We start from the raw sequence: 22,266 nt of genomic DNA, 5'->3' as shown, positions 1-22,266 counted from the left end.
GTAGCAAATCACAAGGCAGGATAACATTTTTGTCATTTTGAACCAAGGATAGAGAGCAAAGACACATGTGACAATTTTATGGCAACTCTCAGGTGAAGAGATGAATAAAACTTAGAAGGAATCTGGTGAACAGTATAATACAGGCCTTCTGAGAAGACTGTATGTCCATCACACAAAAGCAGTATACAGAATTGCTTTGTATTTACTTGGAAACATGATGCTGCTTGTGACTGCACTGAAGCAGGAGTCACATTTTAAACACGCATCCGGTTTTGGTTTTTACATCTTCTCAGCTGACACACAGCTAACATCCAGCCTCTAACACAATGTAGACGAAGAGCATTTTGACAAACCATGTAAGGAAAACCTGCTAGACTGCATGTGCACACTGATGCCTCTGTTTAAAACAACTTTTGAAGTGACTGACATTTAGGAAGTGGTTGGAATTCCTCAGTGACCCATGGGAGATGACCAACCACCTTCAGTCCTCTCATACTTGAAACTATTTTGAGATCACCACAGAGCCTGTAGATGACAATGATGACAACAAAGCAACATGCACACTTAACCATCTTATTGGATATGCACTTTTGCGTGCTTTCATAAGAATTATTTGTTCAAATTGATTTGAAGTTTTTATACACTCATCCCTTTTTCTCTTTCTGAAGAGTTTATAAACCATTGACAGATATAGTTTTGCAAGCTGCATAATGGAAAATCAAATTAGTCAATACTTCTGTCTAGTCTATAACTGCTGTTTTGCTTTAAAGTATGTTGAACCTAATGAATACCCTTCCATGACTTTGATGCTCTTTAGATCTGGGTATCAACAATCAAAGCATCTTACAACAAGCCTTTCTGGAGTTACAGAGTAGTCCTGCAAGGCTGCTCATTTTTTAGTAGTTGAAATCAGAAATCCTTGGCCCAGTTCATCTAGAAATTAGGTCTCTTGGTATAATCTCTGACCCTTTTACAAAGAAGAGAAGAGATGTTCAATATGCTGTAAAATACACACTTTCACTATACCAACTGCAGTATCATCAAGCCTTCTGCTTAAAGTGAGGTACCTTTGCAGTATCTTCATGTGAAACACCAAATACCTTTTCTGGCATGGTCACACAGTTCCTGTATTTCTACACAGAATCTGAAAAAACTTCTCTATTCTAATTTCATACGTACACTTTTGGCATAAATTTACCAATTATTGATATAATAGATTGCTGACTATATTTCAGTCTAAACCACTAGGAGCAGTATATTCACTAAAAAGAATTTTGCAATGTACTGTGCATGCTGTCCACCCATGGTTAGAGATCCATTATCACTACTGTTACTAGCCTGGCATTTTTTTGATATCCAGTATAAATAAAAGCCAAAGTTGTCGCACAAAATTTTGGTCTACATACTTTTACCCATGTTACATTAGTCTGGCTCAATTCTGAAAAAATACAGCTATCTGTTTAGTCAGATAATGGGCACACATGTATGTTGCTGCCTGTTCCGAGCTTCCCCTCCCCCTCCCCAAGACAAGCCAGGACTTGCCTCTGCCATGTGCTCTGAACCCCTTTGTTCCAAGTGCGGGCAAAACCAAATGTAACTCAAACTTTTTAGCAGTGTCTGATTGGCCGGTCACCCCGGGTCCGCCCCCAGTCCTCCCCTTTCCCCTTCTCCTAATAAAAGAAGGACACAAGAGGGGGCCCACCCTCTTTGGCTTTCACCCTTTCTGCGAACATTTTGTCATCTGTTTCTGCTTGAAAGCTTCTAATTGCAGGAATTAGGCAAGCTGAAAGCTGTATTTCTCCCTCTTTGCTTCTGCTGGTGGTATCAGTTTTGCAGCTAATATTTGCCACTTTCAGAGCTACTGAAATGCTGGATTGCCCATGCTACCTCTCTAGGCCGCCTAAGGCTTTCTAAGTCATTGAACTACGAGCCTAGCAGGTAAAAAGCTGTAAGTACACCTCCTCACATGTACACCTGCTAAATGCCAGACATTATAAGCTGACATGAGTGCATAAATACTACCTTCTAGTTTAGGCAAATTAACACTGAAAATTACATCTTTCAGTAAAAGACAGTTGCAAACACATAAACATGCAAGTTACTTAATTTTCTTCATAGAGACCCTCATATAAATCATAGAATCATTTAGGTTGGAAAAGACCTGTAAAATCGAGTCCAACCATTAAAACAGCACTCCCAACTCCACCACTAAACCACGTCCCCAGGTGCCACATCCACACTTCTTTTAAATACCTCCAGGGATAGTAACTCCACCACTTCCCTGGACAGTCTGTTCCAATGCTTCGCCTTTGGATGAAGAAATTTTTCCTAATAGCCAATCTAAATCTGCCCTGGCACAAGTACAGGCCATTTCTCCTACTCCTATTGCCTTGTACTTGGGAGAAAATATATGGATTCTAATATAAATGTGAGAATGAGGAAGTATTTTAACTATTACTCAAACTTGAAAAAAAAATGGTTTAAAATTTTCCAAAGTGATTTGGCGTCCAAAATTGAAGATAAATGCCTAAGATGCCTCACTGACAGTAACTAAATTTCTCCAAAGATACCACTAAGCACTTCTTTGCATGTTGGGCTGCCAAAAACTAGATAGTCCCTAGTGCTCTCTTGCATGTCAGCTTTTTCCTCAGGTATTGCAAGACCAGCTCATTTCCAAAATTAAATACTGCAAATATGCCACAACTCTTTCATAATAAATTATTATGATCTAACACAATGTCCTAAAACACCCAACATATTTGTAACAGTGTACAATATCTAAATAGCACTTTTTCATAGAAAACATGTAAAATACGTTACAAGACAGGGAATACAGGATCTTCAAAGAAGAGTTTTTAATCAGAACAATGCAGTGAAATGTATGACAGAACTGTCCTACACAGCACAGTTGCAAAGGACTCAGAAACCCTTCTACAGAGTATTTTTGAATTTAAAGACTGAATGAAGTACAGTACTGCACTATACTGCATGTACTTTTGTACTGGTCACAAACTGGAAGAGGGTAGGTTTAGATTAGATATTTGGAAGAAATTCCTTACTGTGAGGGTGGTGAGGCACTGGACTGAGTTGCCCAGAAAAGCTGTGGATGCTCCATTCCTCGAAGTTTTCAAGGCCCGGTTGAATGGAGCTTTGAGCAACCTCCTTTAGTGGAAGGTGTTCCTGCCCACAGAAGAGGGGTTGGAACTAGATGAATTTTAAGGTCACTTCCACCCCAAGTTATTTTGTAATTCTATGATTCTGTGGATTGTCAGTACAGAATAGTGGAATATGAACAACTGGACTGGCATTTTAATGTCTGTAGCACTGCATTTCAGTCTGGGGTTTGATATATTTTGCTCAGTCTCACAGTCTTGTGATAAATACCCAATTGTAACACCTACCAAAGGATTCAGTGAGATAACAGAAATATTTTCTTAAATGGCAGAAGAGGCGTTTTGAAACATCTAGTGATGTTCGAATCGCTTTTTTAATTTTTCAGCTTTGAAATACATTGAATTGAAACACTGAGTGTTGCACCTAGGTTATGATGGCACCTAAATAAATCCATATATATCTTAACATATCCATATTCCTGTCGAAAAATTAAGCAAATGACTCCTTCCAATCAACCAACATGCTGCTGTTGCTGCTGTTATGTTTACGTAGGGGTCCAAGTTCTGATCTGCCTATTTAAGTGAGCGATTTCAGCAGGGCTAGTGGAAATTTTAAATGACTTATGTGAACAACAGCAAGAATATCCGTCTGACTTTATTAACCTGAAAATCAAGTATTTTGTCTAAAGTAGTCATCCAGGCTTCTTTTTAGTTTCATTTTTAACTCATGAGACTGCTGGGGATGAACCTCTCCAGACTGGTTCAAAATCTTTTTCCAAGTATCATGCCGTTTTTAAAGCTAACTTCTTCACATTTTGCAAGGTTAATGGAAGAAGTGTTACTTCTTCCACCACTCACTTTTCCAAAATTGCCTATACTTTCAAAAGTCATTAAAAAGTAAAAGCTATCTGAGGCAGATTTAGGAGGAAGTTCTCAAAAATCACATGAGCATTCACTTAACTGTTCTGTGGCGAAAAGAAAAAAAAACCAACACATCTAAGAGCCTTAGAAAAACTGTTTCTAGAATATTTTTTCATGACATCTAATGGTAAAAGTCAAAGTTTATCAGAGGGTAGCTTTGCCCTTTTTCAACCAAGTTGCCCATCAGACTTAAATAAGTTAACCACTATCAAACAAGGGTGAGGTGCTTGGAAAGGGGAGTGCCCAGGTGACAGAGTTTGGGTTATAGCACAAAGCAACAACTCCATTAGTGTTTTTAGATCTTCATGTAACTGCTCTTGTGATAATTTTCTTAATGCTTCCCAGCTTTTTAATCAATTAGATATGCATCCCTGAATCTACAGATCGTCATTTTCCTGGAAATGCTTATGACCTTTCCAGACATAAAAGCCTGGAGGAGAGAAAAACCATGTGACAGCAAGGGCAGCTGGACTTTTCAGCACTAAATTCAGTAAATAATGAAAGATTTCTCTTTCTAAAACTAAAACTAAAAAGCAGAACCTAGACACCTATGCCAAGCAATCTTAATGAGGCAGATTTCAGAAAACATCCCTTCTGGAAACCAGTCCCCACCGAAGCTGCTCAATCTCAATATAGACACATGACAAGCCACTAGACACATTCAAAACACCTTGATCAACATGAGCACAGTCGCAAATTGTTAAAACGCCTCTTACAGCCAACTGGCACAACCAAGTGACAGTAGCAGTGAAAGATACAGAGCTCAGTTACTTGTTCTTGAGGCCGGCGATAGGACAGAAGGTGCTGGGATGAACAACACTGGGACCTAAATCATGAAAAATCTTCAGGCATAGTGTGACTCTTCTCTGACACATCTGAACTTGTCTTTGGACAACGAAAAGCTTTTATGACTAGCCTTTTCTCTCCAACACAGAACACTTGATACTATTGTTTTGTATTACGGTAGTACTTCGGAGGAGGGTTTCCTTTTGCTTAAAAAAAAAAGAAGAATCTCTTAGTGAATGAGAGTTTAAAATCTTGCTCTTGCATTGGGATGCTCGCAGAAAAGAATGGCACATCTGTGAGAAAGATACTGTAAGATGCAATTTCAAACTGAATGCAGTGAGAGTGATCATAGGAGATCATGAATATAGGAGGAAGCAGAGAGCAGTAAAAAAATGTAACTATTAAGTCAATTCAACTCCATTTGATTATTCCTAGCATCTAAAGTTCTTCTGGACTATAACTAAATAAATATCTCCAGCAGCTGTCAACTAAATCTTTCTAATTGATAGTTGTCTATTACAGAGGCTGGGACAAGTCTAAACAAAGGATTTAAAAAACATTAGTGAAACAGACCATGTGACTATTTTGGGGAGAAAATTCCTCTTGCATAGCCTATGGAGGTCACAAGACAATGTGTATACAGGGATTCTTGTTGATATTGGTCCTTGAGAATGAGGAAGCAATTTTTTTCTTTTGTTTATGGGCTAATGAAGAGAAAAAGAAATAATTTCTTTAAGAATATTGAGAACTTTTAAGTTCTCAAAGCAGTACAGCACAATGCAGATAGAAGCACAACATAGAAATCCCCTCCAAAAGCCAGTGATTTCAGTAGTTGACAGATTTCCCTCCCAACTAAAGATTCTGAGCAAGATCACAGAATTTAGTAAGAGAACGTTCTCAACAGTCCCTTAGCAAGAGACAAGGGGAGGAGAGAAACACTCATACAGTTAATGAGAAAAGCTGAGTACCCTACGGAGGTATATACTTGTGTCAGGATGAAAACTGCAAACTACAAGCTGCACAGTCAAATAGGCAGAGCATTTCCAATGTAGAAAGGGAATTTCTCAAAGGCATGTTTGTCACAAGAAGCTATGCGAGCTGCCTCAGAGTCCACAGACAACTATCTGTCACAAGTGGAGGCAGAATAACTATAAGTAATCTCTTAAACATAATAATACTAAGAATCATATTAATTAACAATACGAGCACTCATGAGACTGAGTCTTTTTTATTGCCTCAAAGCTAGAACTGGCCTGTTATGCAGCAAGAACTGTCGTTCGGATTACAGATGGCAAATAACTGACAGAATCAGGCTCCAGGCATTCTTTTTCATCTTTACCATGCCGTTTTACACTAATTTAACATTGTGTTTACATTTTTTCTTCACTTTACAGTATGGTGCTGTAGATAGCTGCACGATTCCACACAAAGCCTGAACTGTTACATGCCATGAAAGAGAATATTCTCTTTTTCTCATGCAACTAGATGCTCAAAATGTAGCATTTTGAATCTGAACAAAATAAAAAACTTGTATTTAACGTGTGTATCGCAAAAGCCATCTCCTGTGGAGGTTATTATCTGACATCCTATTTAATATAACAATGGTACTGGTACTGCTGCTGAGCAGATCATTATTCTGGTTTATTTTGTATTTGAGGGTAGCCCCTTATTCAAAACAACACCATCTTGTCCCTTCATGATTGTTTTGAACAAATGTTATTATCCAGACAAGGTGGTTCTTCTCCATTATCAAAATGGTAAGCACATTTAAAACAACTAAGTAGTCAATGCCTCTATCCATGGTAGCATTTTTAAAAAATGGCTGTAATAAAGAGATGATGATACAGTAACTTAGAAATCAGAAAATAATTTAAAAACCCAAAGGGATATTAAATTTCAGAATTATTCAAGACATACACATAAAATACTATTTATTCTCTTAGGAAGTTGATGGGAGCTCCTCCAGAGATTTGGATAGTCTTTGGCTCGTATTCCTACCTGCTAACAGGGACATAGGACAGATATCCCTTCAGGCCCAAGAGGGTTGCAGTCTTTGGCAAGAGTTCCAGTGCCTTGTCACTTCCATTCATGGGTGAGAAAGCCAGTGTTTTAGAGGGTGATTTTTTTGTTTAAAAAGAAGTAAAGCCCATCATAAGCTGTCATGAAACATTATAAAATCAGGAAATCTTTCTGAACTACAAAGATTGCCCATTTGGATCATATTCCTGGTAATCTCTGCTCCTTTTCCCCTCCCAGGAATAAATTTGATCCTGCAACCTTTATTCATATGCAAGTAACATTTGCAAATGTGCACTGAAGTCAAGCCAACCCAGCTCTTATGGGTCAGACTGTAGCCCCTTGTTCATATTGCAAAACCGTTGCACGAGTCTTTCAGATGACAAGAAATGAGCCAGTTTACATAACTGCTCATCAGCGTGAATAATGACAGTAATAAGGCCATGAATTGGAACAGTGCGGAGACTTGCTAGCATTGGCTAATTTTGTATTTTCAATTGAAAGGACAGCAAAATAAAATATTTGGTTTCATGGAAGCTGAACTTGATGTTGCTGAATTTTTGTCAGACAGAGTGAGTAGATGCAATTTAATGCTACTTAGTATATTGTAGGAAATATTTCTTTACTCTTTGTCCTTTGTTTTGGAGGGCTAAACAAGCTGCCATGTATGCCACCAGTTAACCTTTGGCACTTCTGTCTGTACAGATGTCCTTTATTCTACCTGTCTTTCTTCATCTGAGCTTCCATTGTTCAGAAATAGTGTTATGCCAATGTTTCAAATAATAAAACCATGCAGTTGATTAGAATACCAAACACATTCAAAAATTTACTTTCTGCCTTTGTTTTTTGTATTATCAAATAGTGGTCTTGCCCTACAAATAAGCCTGATATTTTGTTCTTAAAACTGTCAGCTACCATCTTAAACAACATATGGTACTCATAAATATTCTGCAAAAACTGCAGGAAAGAGAAAGACAGAGAGAAAGAGAATAACAGTAAAATGCAATAATCTCCAATAATTTTTAATGTAATCAATGGGTTTGCAGATGATTCATTAAAAAAAAAATGGTATGTTTAATCGCTAAATGATATCTATTTGTAACAATGAGGTGATTTTGTTGTCATCTAAAGGCCAGAGAGATAGCTAAAACATTAAACACAAGGTGTGTAGGTGCGTAGCTACCTAGTTACTTCTGACTTTTCTCCATTTTGGAAATACAAACATTTTCTAGAGATAATAAGCTGCCAAACGGTGAGAAGACTTTATTTAGCAATTTTTGTGTTACTGAGTAATATTAAAATATCAATGTCTGAAAACACTGTCAGTTGCATACTATGACAATTCTCGTGAGCTTTGGTTCATTTATAACTACTAAATCATTAGGATGCTCAGATTCTAAGTTTGATGTGTTTTACAACCATTAAATATGTTTTGCACACCTATATATCAACTGAAAGATTTCAAAGGAGTAACTTTCACTGATAAGCAATAGGCTAAGGTGTACAAGAAAACACCCAAAGCCAAAGCCATTGCCACTATGATGTTACTACACTGGGCATTTTCTTGAGTATAGCTTTTCTCTAGCGGGATCAATTTTACAGAGCTCACTGGAATCCAGTTAGCAGAGGCATTTTAGAGAAAAATCTGTCTTACTGCAAGACTTTTACAGGAAAAAATGTGTAAATGTAACTTAAAGTAAGAAATAAGTCACCATACAGTCCACAGTATAGTTTCCCTCCTTATTTATGCCTTGCTTTCTTCTTTTTTCCCTATAGATCCATATTAGTTCATTTTGTGACCTCTAGTGTCCCACAGCATTTTTAAATCAAGGGGAATAAATTCAGGAAGAATGAAGGAGGGAAAAAGAAATCTCTGACCTGGTATTACCAAAAAGAAAAAAAAAAAGAAAAAAAAAAAAAAAAAAAAAAAAGACGCTAAGATGAAAACAAAATAGTGCCATGGATTTACATATGGGGTTTTGATGGAAACTAGGGCTGGGTTTTAAGTCAAAACTCACCATCTCAAAACCACTTCTTTTCATCCGCCTGCAGGACTTGAGGTAAGTACGTATGCGTTTTCTGGCACGCTCTTGATACTCAGGGAATTGTCGCCTGCATGAGTCAATGATAGCCTGGATCTTTTCTTTGGGCTGCTTAGAGATTGGGACCATTCGGTCCAAGTTTTCATCTACAAACAGCCTGACAAACATCTGTTGGCAAGAGGGAGACAGAGGAGATGGGTTTGGAGGGCAGCTCTCTTCTCTTCCTAGCTTCCTGGCTTGTTTACTGATAGGAAGACATTTTTTTTCTATCCACTGAAGAGCTTTGTAACGGGAAGCCAGAAATATTAAGCAAACAGTTCTTTAAAGGGTTATTTGGGGTGGGGGTGGGGGAGGGACTGATCAAAACAAAAAAAATAGACAAGAAAAGAATAGTCTATAGGATACAGAACTTGTGAGATAAACCAGAACAGATTGTGAAAATAGGCACTACTTAAGTTTCATTATTAACAATAAGCTGTGATTGCTAATCATTTTATTGAACTGACTCACATTTTTTCTTTGTTTGAACAATTGCTTGTGTTTTCATGCATAATTATATACATTGGGAAAGCAATAGAGAACAGCTGACCACCAGAATGGTCTCCTGACAAAACTAGCTACAGCCTCTTTCCATTCAGTGGGTGAACATGCACATCCACACAGCCACACACATGGTCACACATGCACACACACAGAACAAAGCTTTGTTTTCCTCACTGGTAAAGATGGCACTCTGCCTCAAAATTCTAAATAAAACACAGTAAATCTGTTGTCTGTTGGCAAGAGTTTAATGTGCGTTAAAATAATAATTGAAATAAATCCTGCAAATTAATGTGCCTTTAATATTGTCAAACTTACCCAAAACAACAATGCAAAAGGAACAGAAGAAGTAAACAAGGTGAGTGCAAGAGGGCTTACGTTAAAAGCTTTCAGTCTCTCAGCTTCTACCCCATCTGATTCATTAACCTTCTCAGGATCTTCTTGCTCATCATGGTCATCCTCATCCTCATCTCCTCGATTCAGAGACAGATCTTCAGCACCTCTGCCTACACTCTCATTCTTGCCAGAGTCATAACTTGAATAGCTATGTGCAGGAGACTGAAAATAGAGAAAAGGAATATGCTTGTAAAAATTCTCAGCAAAAATAAGGTCTTACTTATCAAAAAGGCTTGGTAAATATTTCAAGAATTCCATGAATCCTTTTTATACTTGTTCAACATAAAGTGCTCCTAATCCTTCCAAGGACAAACAATGCACAATTATAGTAATTTCAGTGCTTTAAAAAAAATGTGACCAACTGCAAATTCAGTAAATCTATTAACAAATTAATTACGTATGATAATTACAGTTAACATGAAAACTTTGCCGTACAGCCTTGTTTAAGTACTACATACAGAAGTTTCTTACAAATACTAACTTCTTTGTATTAGTCAAGATGTAAATAAGGGATAGCTGATTTGAACAAAACTCAGAAGGAGTAAAATTTAAACATTTCAATGCAAAGAGGATTCAAGTACGAAACACTGGTATTCATCCAATGAATAATAAATATTATCAAGAGATGCAAGAATTTATTCAAAATAAGGAGATGATCATGTTCCAGTTTCACTTGCAAAACCCCAGAATGTATTAGAGATGTGTAGGTTTACATTTTGAATGCTCTCTGAGAATTCTGTAGTAAAACCATTTTCTCTTTGAAAATCAGCATGCAGAACTTTCCCCTGAGCAGAAATTCATTTTGTTGGATAAAACAGATGGCCATCTCAATAAAGTGTATCCACTTGAAGGACCAGAAAGTATCAAATTACCAGAAGTTCATAGAATGCATTTTCACTTGCAATATCAAGCCCTCAGTCACCTGTTTCCACTGCATACACTTCAAACTGCAAACTGTGCAAAAGGCATCAGTAACAAAAAGTCTTCCACAACTTAAAGATCAAAGCTTTTCCCCAGCCACACAAAAGTATCAGAGAGTATCTCCATCAGAGACATCAGATTCACATTTAGGTAATTCAGATAAAAATCTCACTTCTCTATTTTAAAGCTGTAATATTTCAGTATGTTTCTCTCTTGCTTCAAAGCATTCTGAAGTCTGAATCAGGTGCTACATGACAAACTTCACATACACACTTTTTTTAGATGCCTCCTGCCTTAGTGTCACCAGAAGTCAGGAGTATAATTCGTCAACCAAAAATACATTTCAAATACTTAAAATTGCATGCCTTGAACTACATTCTGAGATTCCTAAAACTTTCTTTATTTCAGGGTATTTTGCCAGCCACAGAATGAATCTGGACAGAGAGGTAGGAGTGAAAAACCAACAAAACCATCCATCTGTAAGGCATATTTTTTGCTTTATATTCTTACTTCAGCTTCTTTTTTTCCCTTTCCCTATTTTCATTTCCATCTTACGTTGGTTCTCTGTACACCGTGAGTTTCAGAGTCACTTGCCTTGCCTTAACAGCACTCATATTCCAAGCCTTCCTTTTTTTATGTATCCTCCCTAGACTATATTCTCGCATTACCAATCCCCTGGAGTTCCATGTTTTATTCCCTAATCCTCCTAATGTCAGAACTTGCGGTGTTTCTCATCCCTTTCCCTGAGTCTCTTCACTCTCTAGACCACTTTCCATTCCCTAGACCCTTATAGCAGATGTAGGAAGAATGAGAAAACATCAGAAGAAAACAGAAGAGCTGGCTAGTGGATAAAAACAGCTTCAACAAGTAGCAAGCTCAGCACCACCTCATATGGGGCAAGAAATTAGAAAGGGTTCAAGATGGCAGATGTGAGATGGCATGGGAAGACAAGGCTTGCAAGAGCAGCAAAAACGAAACTCCAGTTCTTGATACAATGATACTCTGTCCTGTGAAGATGATGAGTATCTACATTGCTGTGCAGTCAGGTGAGTGCAGGTTCCATCCTAAACGAGGCGATGGCTGTATCTTATCAGAGTGTCTAGCATATGTAAGCAATAGTGTTTAACCTGGCCAATGGCTACCAGAAGGCCAACAGCTGCAGCCCAGTAGCCTGTTATAAAGGAATGAGTGATTTCCTGTAACCCTGAAGAGATTCTCAGAAGACATTCTTTAAAAAAGAAAGTTACAATTAATTAATTGCTACTGTTGTACAGTGCAATGCAGTAGAAGATCTGACCTGTGCTGCAAGACTTGTTCTTCTGTACGTCTTTGTTTCACCTGTCACTACAGCTATACAGCCCGCAGAAGGCTTTGAGAAAATCAAAAAGCCATTTCATGTGCTAGGCATAAAGCATAGAAGCTGCTGCCCTAAAGAAACCTACTGACTGAAATCCTTGTTGTGCAGACACTTGATCTCGCATGAGTCATTTCATCAGACTAAATCCAATTAGACTACTCATGTGCACAAAGTTAAACAGATGCAAAACTGATTTCAGTATGTACATATGTTTCGGCTGAATGCCAAGATCATAAATTATGCACCAGGGTTGAGATTTCCTTTTATGAAGGAAATAAATTCAGGCCAAAATGCCTTAAGTATGTCTCTCAAAAATGCAACAGTCGGGGTGGTTTTTGGTCTTGTTTTGTTTGTTTTTTAAAGAAAGCATTACATAGAGAGTCCAACATCTTCTCTAAAGTTTTTATTTAAACAACAACTTTAGCATCTTAAATGAACTGTGGGGATTAACAGTCTGAGAAAGTTGCATGGCAGGAATCCATATTTATTCACTGTGAATTTGAAAACTGTGTAGAGTACCAGGAAAAAGTGGTGTTTTTCTCCTAGATGTTTCATTGGCAAACTGAGGGAGAAAAAAGCTCAGTTTGAGTTTGCAAAAGCTCAGTTAAGAACAAAATTTCTACCTTTCTGTATTTCTACACAGATTAATATTGATTCAGAGATGGAAGAGACATCTCTCTCACTTGTGTTGACTCTGCAGTTGTGCAGAAGCCAATAAGGATTTCCTTTTGCTACTCTATTAAGCACCTGCAGTGCTAAACAAGGGGTGGGACAGCAGGGGACAACTCGTCCTTTGTACGTGCTTCCAAAGATCTTGCACTGTCCTTTCAAAAGGCTGCTCCCACCTTTGACAGACAGTAACATGCTAATGCATATTCCTGAACAGCCCTTGACATACACCTTTTATGGTTCTGCAGTGAACTAGACTGAAGAAGTGATCCTGGTTAAAATGTTTTGGTTTTGCTTGTTTGTTTGTAAATTTGGTTTTTTATAATATTGCTAGTCCGCTTATGACCAGAATCCGTTCTTGGGTCCAGTTCACCATCTGAAAGTACAAACCTTTGTGCTGACAGGAAAGTATGAGCATGAAGGGGAGCATACACATCTTTGTTGACAGCAATGAAAGATTAAGTCTTGGTGGAGTGGAAGCATTAGTAGATATAAGATGTTTCACAGGTGAATTTTAGTGCTTAACAAATCAGAGCTGGAGAAGAAAGTGACAGCAAAGAGAAATTATTCAATGAGAACAAATGAGGCCAAGGTTAAGCACAGAATTATTGCCTTCTCCAAACACTTAGATGATTATGAAGTTGTCTTAAAAATACTTATGATGTTGACAGTTATATTCTGACCACTTTGTCCTTACCCCTTTTTGAAGGTTCTCAGTTCATTACTTTAATCTCTTTCTTGCAACAATAAGTACTAGGCACTTCTGCTTTATTAAAATGAAAGCAAAGGTTCATGCCCAACAAGCTACTTTTAGGAGTTTGACATGAAATATCAACCTCTTTCTAAAACATTACAGGTCAGCAACAACACTCACCTGGCGTAAGGCATCAAATTACGCAACAGAAGACCTGGGAGGATATCACAGTGTCATCTACTTTGTCTTGCTGCCACAGAAGAAGGTCAGATGGTCAATCCTGACCATTGTTTGGTTGTTTTCTTAAGACTTCCAGTGACAGAGATGCCATGCATCCCCCAGACAACCTGCACCAGTGTTTCACTGTCTTCACCACTATTAAAACATTCTTAAGACCAACCTCTGACTTTCATAAATGTACTAAGCCTATTTCTTTTTCATGTATCTACCGTGGATTGCAATGGAGGAAAGGTGTGGCATTGGGAGAAGAGCGCATTCCCTTCCCGCTTTCCAACAGCTGAGGATTGTTGTGATGTCCCCTTCCCTCAATCTTCTCTCCCCAATAAATTAATTTATGCTGTGAAACTCATGTTTTCCTGATTTCTAATCATTCTTACTGGTCTGCTCTGGATGTTTTCCATCTGGTTTGAAACCTTCTCAAAGAACAACTCCCAAAATTCAAAAATGTATTCCATTTATGGCTTTTCTGTGAAAAATATATTTCTTTATTGCTTGATTAATTTCTAGCATGCTTACAGCAGAAAAACTTTATCTCTTTAATTTCAGAAGAATACCCCAAAGATGCAAAAGACAGCAGTGCAGAAACCCCACAGTTGCCAACAGAAATTGTGCTGTTATTTTTTGAGAACTAAAGCAGAAGTAATCCATAACATTTAAAAATATAGTCTACCATAGTGCTCCAGTGCCTGCTGGGCTTCGAGACTGGTGTATGGCCCTCAGACAGAGTTTGGAGGATGACACCACACGAACTCATTGCAGGAATGTCCCAGCAGAGACTCTTGGCTACCCCAGTGAGTACACAGAGATGGCACTTAATTACCCAACCAAAACTCATTCAGTGACAGAAAGCTAATTACTGAGGGTGACTATTTCTAATGACCAAAAAATGGAAAAATCATGTCTTTGTGACTTTTCAAAAATGCCAACATGGAAAAAAAGACCCCACATTTTCAGGGAAACATGCCTCTGAAGGAAGTGTAGCAATTCTTTTTCTTTTAACGAAGCTTCATTTTTCACATTCACATTACATTTTACATTTACATTTAGTTAGAGAGCTTCACATCTTATTGAATAATGCGTAATTCTTTCAGTTGTTACATTAGACACTCATAAACCACAGAACTCCTGTGAGCAAGAGAGATTTGCACATTTGAGGAGTTGGCAAGACAGCAGCACAGGTTTCCATGGAAAGGAAAGGGGTTAGGAGGCGGGCAGAGATGAAAGCACTCTACTGGCTATACATGAGTCTCTTCTAGAAGTCGGCCTCCACATCTGTAAATGTTACTAAATATTTTAATGAATAAATAAAACCATATTCTAAAGCTGACAGAATTCTGCTTGCCCCCGGTTGTACATCCAGCCCTTTCTGCTTTTTCTTAGGTTTCAGTATTCCCCTCTCTGCCACTGAATACACAAAAGTCTACAATTTCACCAATTACTCTTTCAAATTATGTGTGCTTTTCTGCATGTTTTCCCATGTGCTATAGTGTATACATATTTTTATAGCAACTATTCCTATGACACAGAAAGGGATTAGAATATTCTGATGGCAACGGGTTTGATTGCTTTGAAGATCCTTTTTTTCCACAATTGCCGATTAAATTAGAATTTTATTTTAATTTTTTTTAACATTTAAATTTTTAACTGACTCTACATATGAAAAAGTTTTTGAAAAAAAACTTAAAAGTAGTTTTTGGTAAATTGATATGAGTGAGAAGCATGTATTTTATTTGACATATAAACAAAATTAAAAGGTTAGACCTGAAAGGTTAAGGGAAAATTCATGTCCTATATCTTTCCCTTAAAAATATATTTGAAATTAATATTGCATTGTTAGAGTTCCACTTCATTCCTGTGCAAACTGTGAGTTCTCCATACAGCAGGGAACTTGCCTACAGAACGTAGAGGTGTTTGGGTGTTTGGGTTTGTTTTTTTTTATTATTATTAAATATATACTATATGTAATATAAATAACATATTAGAAAACATAAAATACTTTTGGTAGATACACGCCCTTTTGTTATTTACTGAAAGACTTGAAACCATTAATAAAAACATTCCTAAATTTTCTCCTCAATTCAAACAGAAAGCAGGAGGCATAACTGGAACACTTAGGTTCAGCTATTATCCTAAGGAGTTCTCTACCAGGTTTTACAGATAAAAGCCCAACTTTCTATTATTTTGCATTAATAAGCCATTTTTTTCGTCACATGTGGGGAACTTTACTGTCCCTCTCTTCTCATTACAGAGAAGACTGTGAATTCTCAAATACAATTCCAGCATCTCACCCTTTATTTCAAGAGCCAATTAACCTCATTTTTATAAACTCATCAAATATTTGTCCATCTTACCCATATCTTTGCATCTGACTACGACCAGTTTGCTACTCTTCTTACACCATAATTGGCCTTTCCAGCTTCTTCATAAAATTTCACCCATGGTAATGGGAAGGCATCATTGTGTGCAATTCTGCTATTTGGAGCATGAGGACAACAGCATCTTTACAGGAAGAATGGAGAGCTGAAAGTTCGACTCTATAAAAGTGTTATCTAACATGCTAAGTGTTAAGTTGTAAAAGGCTTTTTTGCACAAAACTTGTTTTACACTAAATTATTAAAAGATCTTTTTGGTTTGCTCAGTGTTAACAATGTGACTTCCAGAAACAAACTGTTCAGTTATTTACAACAGGAACTAAGAAATAAAAAGATTTTGCTCCTGAATTATCTTTGACATGGTCTTCTCTTCAGAGCCAGTTTTTACAGTAGTCCCTGAGAGAACAGTGACTGTTTCTAAGACTATCTGCTCGTTCTTTCTCAGTAGTTTTCCAATCTATGGCATATTATGCTTGCTTATAATATTCCTTTCAACAGAAGCATATTTATTAGCAATAAGGAAACTATAAATTACCCAGACACTTTCACTCACTGGGTAAATAGAAGTTTGGATAATTGAAAGGTAAGAAATAATTGAAACACATTTCTTCCTGTGATATTTTCTCTTTTTAGCTAAAATGCAGTCTGCCCTAGGTCTGTCCCCACTGGTATTGACCAACATCAAAATACATCATTTTACCCTAATAGAAATAACCTCCAAAATTAAGTAGAGAGTAAGAACAGAGAGACAACTGAAAAGTCTCAGTCAAGTAGAAGAATAAAGTATATATATAGGCTATAGTTTAAAGAGCTTCTTTTTAACTTTTCTATAACCAATCTCTTATTACCTGATTGGGCATTTTCAGAAAAGCTCCTGCTCCTTCCCCAGCCATTCTAGAGGATGAGAATTCTTGTGGGAATAAGAATAAGTATCTCCAAATCACCCTCGTACACCAGTGTTGAGAGTTCCAGAGCAGAGATAATTTAACAGAGCAGGAGACTTGCCTACTTCTTAGCTACTAAATAGCTTTTATTTTACAAAGTTGTTTTATTAATGAACTTCAAGAACTCCTGTCACTGATGTAGGAAGACAGACTTTTTCAACAAAATACTAAAAGAACTTAGTTATATAACCACCAATAACTAGTCATATTGCAAAATGTGGCTGCTGTGTCCTTGGAAAAAATACAATGTCCTTTGTGGGAGTTGAAAAGTCAAACCGAAATGGTGACAGACTCAAATAAAAGAGTAAATTATTTTTGGCAGCATACACTGCTATTTTGAAGCTCTAAAAGGATCTGACTGAGTTTCTGAGAATTTGAGAAACACAGGTTGCCACACAGGAAAGCTCCACCACAAATTTCTGGATTTCTGCAAACCGTGTGCCAACAGAGTATTTAAACATTTTCTATAGTACACTCAAAATCAAAGCAGAAGATCTGAATTAATTTATACTCTTTTAAGATCTTACATTGCTAAAAAGAAAAAAAAAAAACCAAAAAGACCAACCTTACCTTATTATCAAAGTTAGAAAACTTCATCAGTGATTTTCTAAGGACAATAATAGCATACATTTCAGGTAGTATCATAGCTCAGCAAAGCCAAGAGCCTGAGGGAGCCCCGTATAGTTCTTGTGCTTTTGGCAAAATCCATCAACATAAAACTTCTATTGGAAAACTATAATTTCCAATTTTTGGTGAAATTTTGACCTTTTGCCAAAAACCTTTACAGTTTCCATCCAGATTCCACAGCTTTCCCTTTGTCAGGGTTTGGGGGTTTTTATTTTCCTTTTAAATGAAATAGTGACAGTTTATATGAGGAGTAGTGAACATTTTTCTTATGGAATATACTTCAGTGACTACTAAGGTTCACATTACAGACAGATAATGAGCATTTTTGAGCAGTAATTCTTTGGTCAATTGTCAGACAATTGGCTGGCAAGAGCTACAAAATATTTTGCAAAAACACTGGACTAATAATTTCTTCTCATTCTATTTAAATTGAGAATGAAGCCTCTAATGCAGGCAACACATTCAGGAAGCAACTAAAATGGAGAACATTTATAAGACCTGAATATCACAATGACAATTACAATGTTAAGTCCCAAGACTCTCACTCCCCGCTTTGCAGCCTGTCCTCATCTAACTGACAGAGGTTTAAGATATAACTAAACATGTTGATGCCTTGAAGTGGCTACATGAAAACAGAGGCCAGACAAGAATGAGAGAATAAAAGCAAGTATTTATTTGAAGGGCCTTCAAAGGTACACCTTGGGAGTCAAAAGCCTCCGAGGGGCTCCACCCAAGATGGACCCTGGGTCACGGGTTCTTCACAGATTTGTAAGTTTGGTTCACTTGCATAATCAGGGTTAATTCTTCAATTATAATTTCAGTTAATGATGTAATTACCCCAAGTTTGCTCCTCCTCTCAAGGCTTTACTTTACATCTTTTGGGGCCTGGGACAATCAAGGTGTCCTTGAAGTGCAAACCTAGAGAGGGTTTGTTATGTCTAACCAGCATGAGAGAACAGCAGCTAACAGACCAAACAAAACTTCGGTTACACACTAGGCAGTACAGGATTTGAAAAACCTAAGGCATCAACGTCAACAGGGATAAAACAGTAAAGTGTCTTAAGAACTCTCCAGCAAGGAAACAGCAGAATCGCTGACAAAACCCAGCCTATCCATTAAAGATCCCACTTACTGACCAACAGTGCTACCCCTATTGCTTGAAAATATCACAAACTGCTGCCAGCTTTCAGAACAGAAGTAGTTGCTGAATACTGCAACAGCAGTCATGGCCTCTGAAGTCTGACTTAGGTAAGAAGCCAATGTCAGCAAAAGCAGGAGCTGAAATACAGGAGTGATGGAATTTCTTGAGCAGTAGTTTAAATGTGCTAAGCTTACTGTTTTACTTCTGATTTTAATTTCTTATGGGTATCTGTACACAGGGAAATAATGCCATCATAAATACAGAAGAGCAGGACTTCTTGTCGACATGGTATCACTGGATGCTCTATTTTAATCTTGAGCATATTGCTGCTGGAATAACTAAGAAGAATCCCCTTCCTCACTTTAGCAGTGAGGAATACAAACCAGGGAATACAGAGCACATGTAATCCACTGGTTTAGTCATAGGCCACTTGTCAAACATCTACAATTAACTACAAAACTGCCATAATCTTTTTTTCCTTCTGTTCTATTCTTTATGTTCATGCCCTTTGGTTCAGTTTAAGACATTTTTTTCCATGCTGCTTTCTCCTAAATCTTTTCATTCTTTATCTTTGAACTCATTATGCCTTTAGTTCTTTTTGCTTCAATCTCTTCTTGATTTGTTCTCTTGTCTCTCATACGATTCCCTTCATTTCTTCCTCCCTAAATTTCTCTCTGCTTCCTCTTGTCATAAATTTAAGCTATGACATTAAAAGGGTTCAATAACCTGTTTTCTTCTTCAATCCCAAAAGGACATAGACCTGTCGGAGTGAGTCCAGAAGAGGGACACCAAGCTGATTAGAGGGATGGAGCACCTCTCATATGGGAAATGACTGAGAGAACTGGGTTTGTTCAGACTGGAAAAGAGAAGGCTTTGGGGTGACCTAATTGCAGCCTTCCAGTATCTGAAGGGAGCCTACAAGAAAGATTGAGAGAGACTGTTTACAATAGCATAGTAGTGACAGGACTAGGGGGAATGGCTTCAATCTGAAAGAAAGTAGGTTTAAATTAGGTATTATAAAAAAATTCTGTGAGGGTGGTGAGGCACTGGAAAATGTTGCCCAGAAGAGTTGTGGATGCCCCATCCCTGGAATTGTTCAAGGCCAGGAACGATGGTGTTCTGAGCCACCTGGTCTAATGAAAGTTGCCTGTGTCCACAACAGGAGGGTTGAAACTAGATGACCTTCAAGGTTTCTTCCAACCCAAATCATTCCATGATTCTATGAAATAGAAGGCTATCTCCTTAAGTCCCAAAGCAAGAATCAACACTTGGAAACTATGAGTTTATTCATAAACAACACCCCTTGAATCTATGACTGCAGGTGAAGTCCTGCTAACAGAACTACAACCACAGAGAATGTAGACTTTGTACCTGCCCCTTTAATTTACTGCCTTTTCTTCCTCACACTCTTTGCCATGACAGTATTCTACTCCTTTAAAGCAACAAAATGGTCCCAGAGAGCAAATACATTTGCAAATGAAAGAGTTTGAGTTATATCAGGAATCCAGGAGAAAAAACTGATTTTTGTTTTTGACACTCACCTTGCTCCCCTGTCCATCTGTATTCTAGAAAAGCTAGAGACGGAAAATACACAAGAGGCTTCAAAAGTTGCAAAGTTACAAAAGAAACTTCCAGAGACCAACAGCAGAGGCAGATGCAGAAATAATAATACAACATCACTGCAGGGTTTGTGTGCCCTAAGAACAGCAGACAAGGAGAGGAGCACTTGTTTTCACTAGGTAAAAACAAAGGAAGCAATGAAGACAAAGGCTGCCTCTGTCCTGTCCTTGTCAAGACTCTGGCAAGAGAGTGCTATTTGATGTCCAGGAATTCAGTAGCTCCCTATAATGTCTGCCTAAGGCCACACAGCAGCTGGACTTATTAAACACATAGATATATGCTGAGCTGTGCACCTGTATTTTCTGCTATAGAAGGACATGCAGTATTTTGTATCCTAACTCATGTGAGAAGTAAGAACACAGTGCACACAACAAAAGTTGGAAATAAGGAGGAACTAAAAGTGATGATTGGGATGAGAGAGGAAAATGGTTTAACAATGGACCTTTCTCAGTGTGCTCTTTCTGAATTAATCATAAGCTCTTCCCAGTGCTGATTTCTTCTTCCTAGTTCATTCCTACACAATGGCATTTGAGAACTTCTCACACCTTTCTCCTTTCCAGTCTGAGCATGACATAAGTGCAGATAATTGGGAAGGAGATTAAAATCAGTTGATGGAAGCAGTGGAGGAGGGAACTCCAACTCATCTGTCTCCATCATTTAAGAGAAATTTAGGCCCTCCCTCCTACAGTTTTTATTGCTCAGTCATGACAGTCCTATGCCAGAATAAGTGAGAGGAGACAGTCCTGCCACTCCTTCTCTTCTGACCAGTCATTTACATCTTCAGAAGCACCATCTAAAGGAAAAAAACCAAAACAACAGGTAACAGTAACATATTGAGAGACAGACTCATGAAAGAAGCAAAGCCAATTGATTAATGACAGGAATTTAACCCAAAATAATCTGTACAGTACTGAACAACCACTTACAACTGGTACTGATCATGGTAATAAGATGACATATTAGGGACTGATTTTTCTAGGAGAAAGCTAGGAACACAACAGGGCCACAACACAATTTTTTTTGCATATGAGGATGCAAGAGAGGAGCATATTGCCTAGAGAGAAGTATAGGGTACAATTTGAGAATGCTTGTTCTTACTTTTTGTTTTGGCCTTTTACCTCTATACACTTACAGCAGCAATCTTTGGCAAGCTTTAAAAAATTCTCCTGAGATAAATCAGCTGGATTGTCTCAGTAAGCAGCCCTGGGAGACAGAGGTTAATGGCCTTAATTGTTGCTTAAGAACCAGGTGGGAAGATTTAGAACTTGAGACCAATCAGGAGGAGACAGATGAAGACAGGGCTCCTGAACCAGGGGGGAGGCCTGTTCCCAGTCCATAATAGTCTGAGTAACAGAGGAGCAGCTGAGATGTGTGTATCTGAAGCTGATGGAATAGATTACTGATTAGTTCCCTACTTATCTACCGCAAATAAATCTTAAAGAAATGCATCTTGTAAATCAAGTAAGTCTTGTAAGAAATGCATCTAATTTGACCCTCCTTGTTTAGGGAAGGATAAACAAAACATTTATCATAAAACTAAGCCAGAGGCATTGCTTGAGGTTATCACATTACAGCAATCATAAGAATGTTGCAGGAGAATTCCTCATAAATGCAGTTTCTACCTATTCATTTTCCAGTTAATGTATCCTTAGGACTGATACAAAAAGAGCAGGAAGAAACAGAAACAACAAAAGGATATTTCAGTTCTAAAGCTATGCTGACTGTGCTTCTATTAAAGACGTGGTCTGACATTTTGGGGGTGGGAGATGGAGGACAATATTATGAAAAGCATTAAACCTGATTCCCAAAGGAAAAGACAACTGCTGCTCAAACTACTCAGGCAGCCAGTTCTAGAGCAAATGCTCTT

At 37.8% G+C, this 22,266-nt stretch overlaps 1 protein-coding gene and 1 long non-coding RNA gene across 5 annotated transcripts in view; one reads left to right on the top strand and one right to left on the bottom strand.

Annotated features, from left to right (window-relative positions):
- NOL4 (nucleolar protein 4) overlaps positions 1–22,266 on the bottom strand; it is a 191,499-nt gene that overhangs the window by 37,929 nt on the left and 131,304 nt on the right. For 3 of the 4 annotated variants that reach the window (XM_042029085.1, XM_042029086.1, XM_042029088.1), the window contains 2 exons: positions 9,797–9,976; positions 8,855–9,046 (listed from right to left, as the gene is read on the bottom strand). In XM_042029085.1, coding sequence (XP_041885019.1) covers positions 8,855–9,046; positions 9,797–9,976 — 372 coding nt within the window. The remainder of the gene's footprint in view (positions 1–8,854; positions 9,047–9,796; positions 9,977–22,266) is intronic. The other variant, XM_042029087.1, reaches the window with a different exon arrangement.
- On the top strand, positions 11,139–14,040 carry LOC121665148. Its single transcript, XR_006016251.1, has 2 exons — positions 11,139–11,781; positions 13,618–14,040. It is a non-coding gene; the product is annotated as an uncharacterized LOC121665148 (long non-coding RNA).

This window comes from Corvus kubaryi, unplaced genomic scaffold, assembly GCF_017639235.1.
Source record: "Corvus kubaryi isolate FWS band 111438036 unplaced genomic scaffold, C.kubaryi_AGA036_p1.0 37312, whole genome shotgun sequence".
Taxonomy (NCBI): Eukaryota; Metazoa; Chordata; class Aves; order Passeriformes; family Corvidae; genus Corvus; species Corvus kubaryi.
The sequence above is the reverse complement of the archived record's forward strand: the minus strand, read 5'-3'. Positions and strand labels throughout refer to the sequence as shown.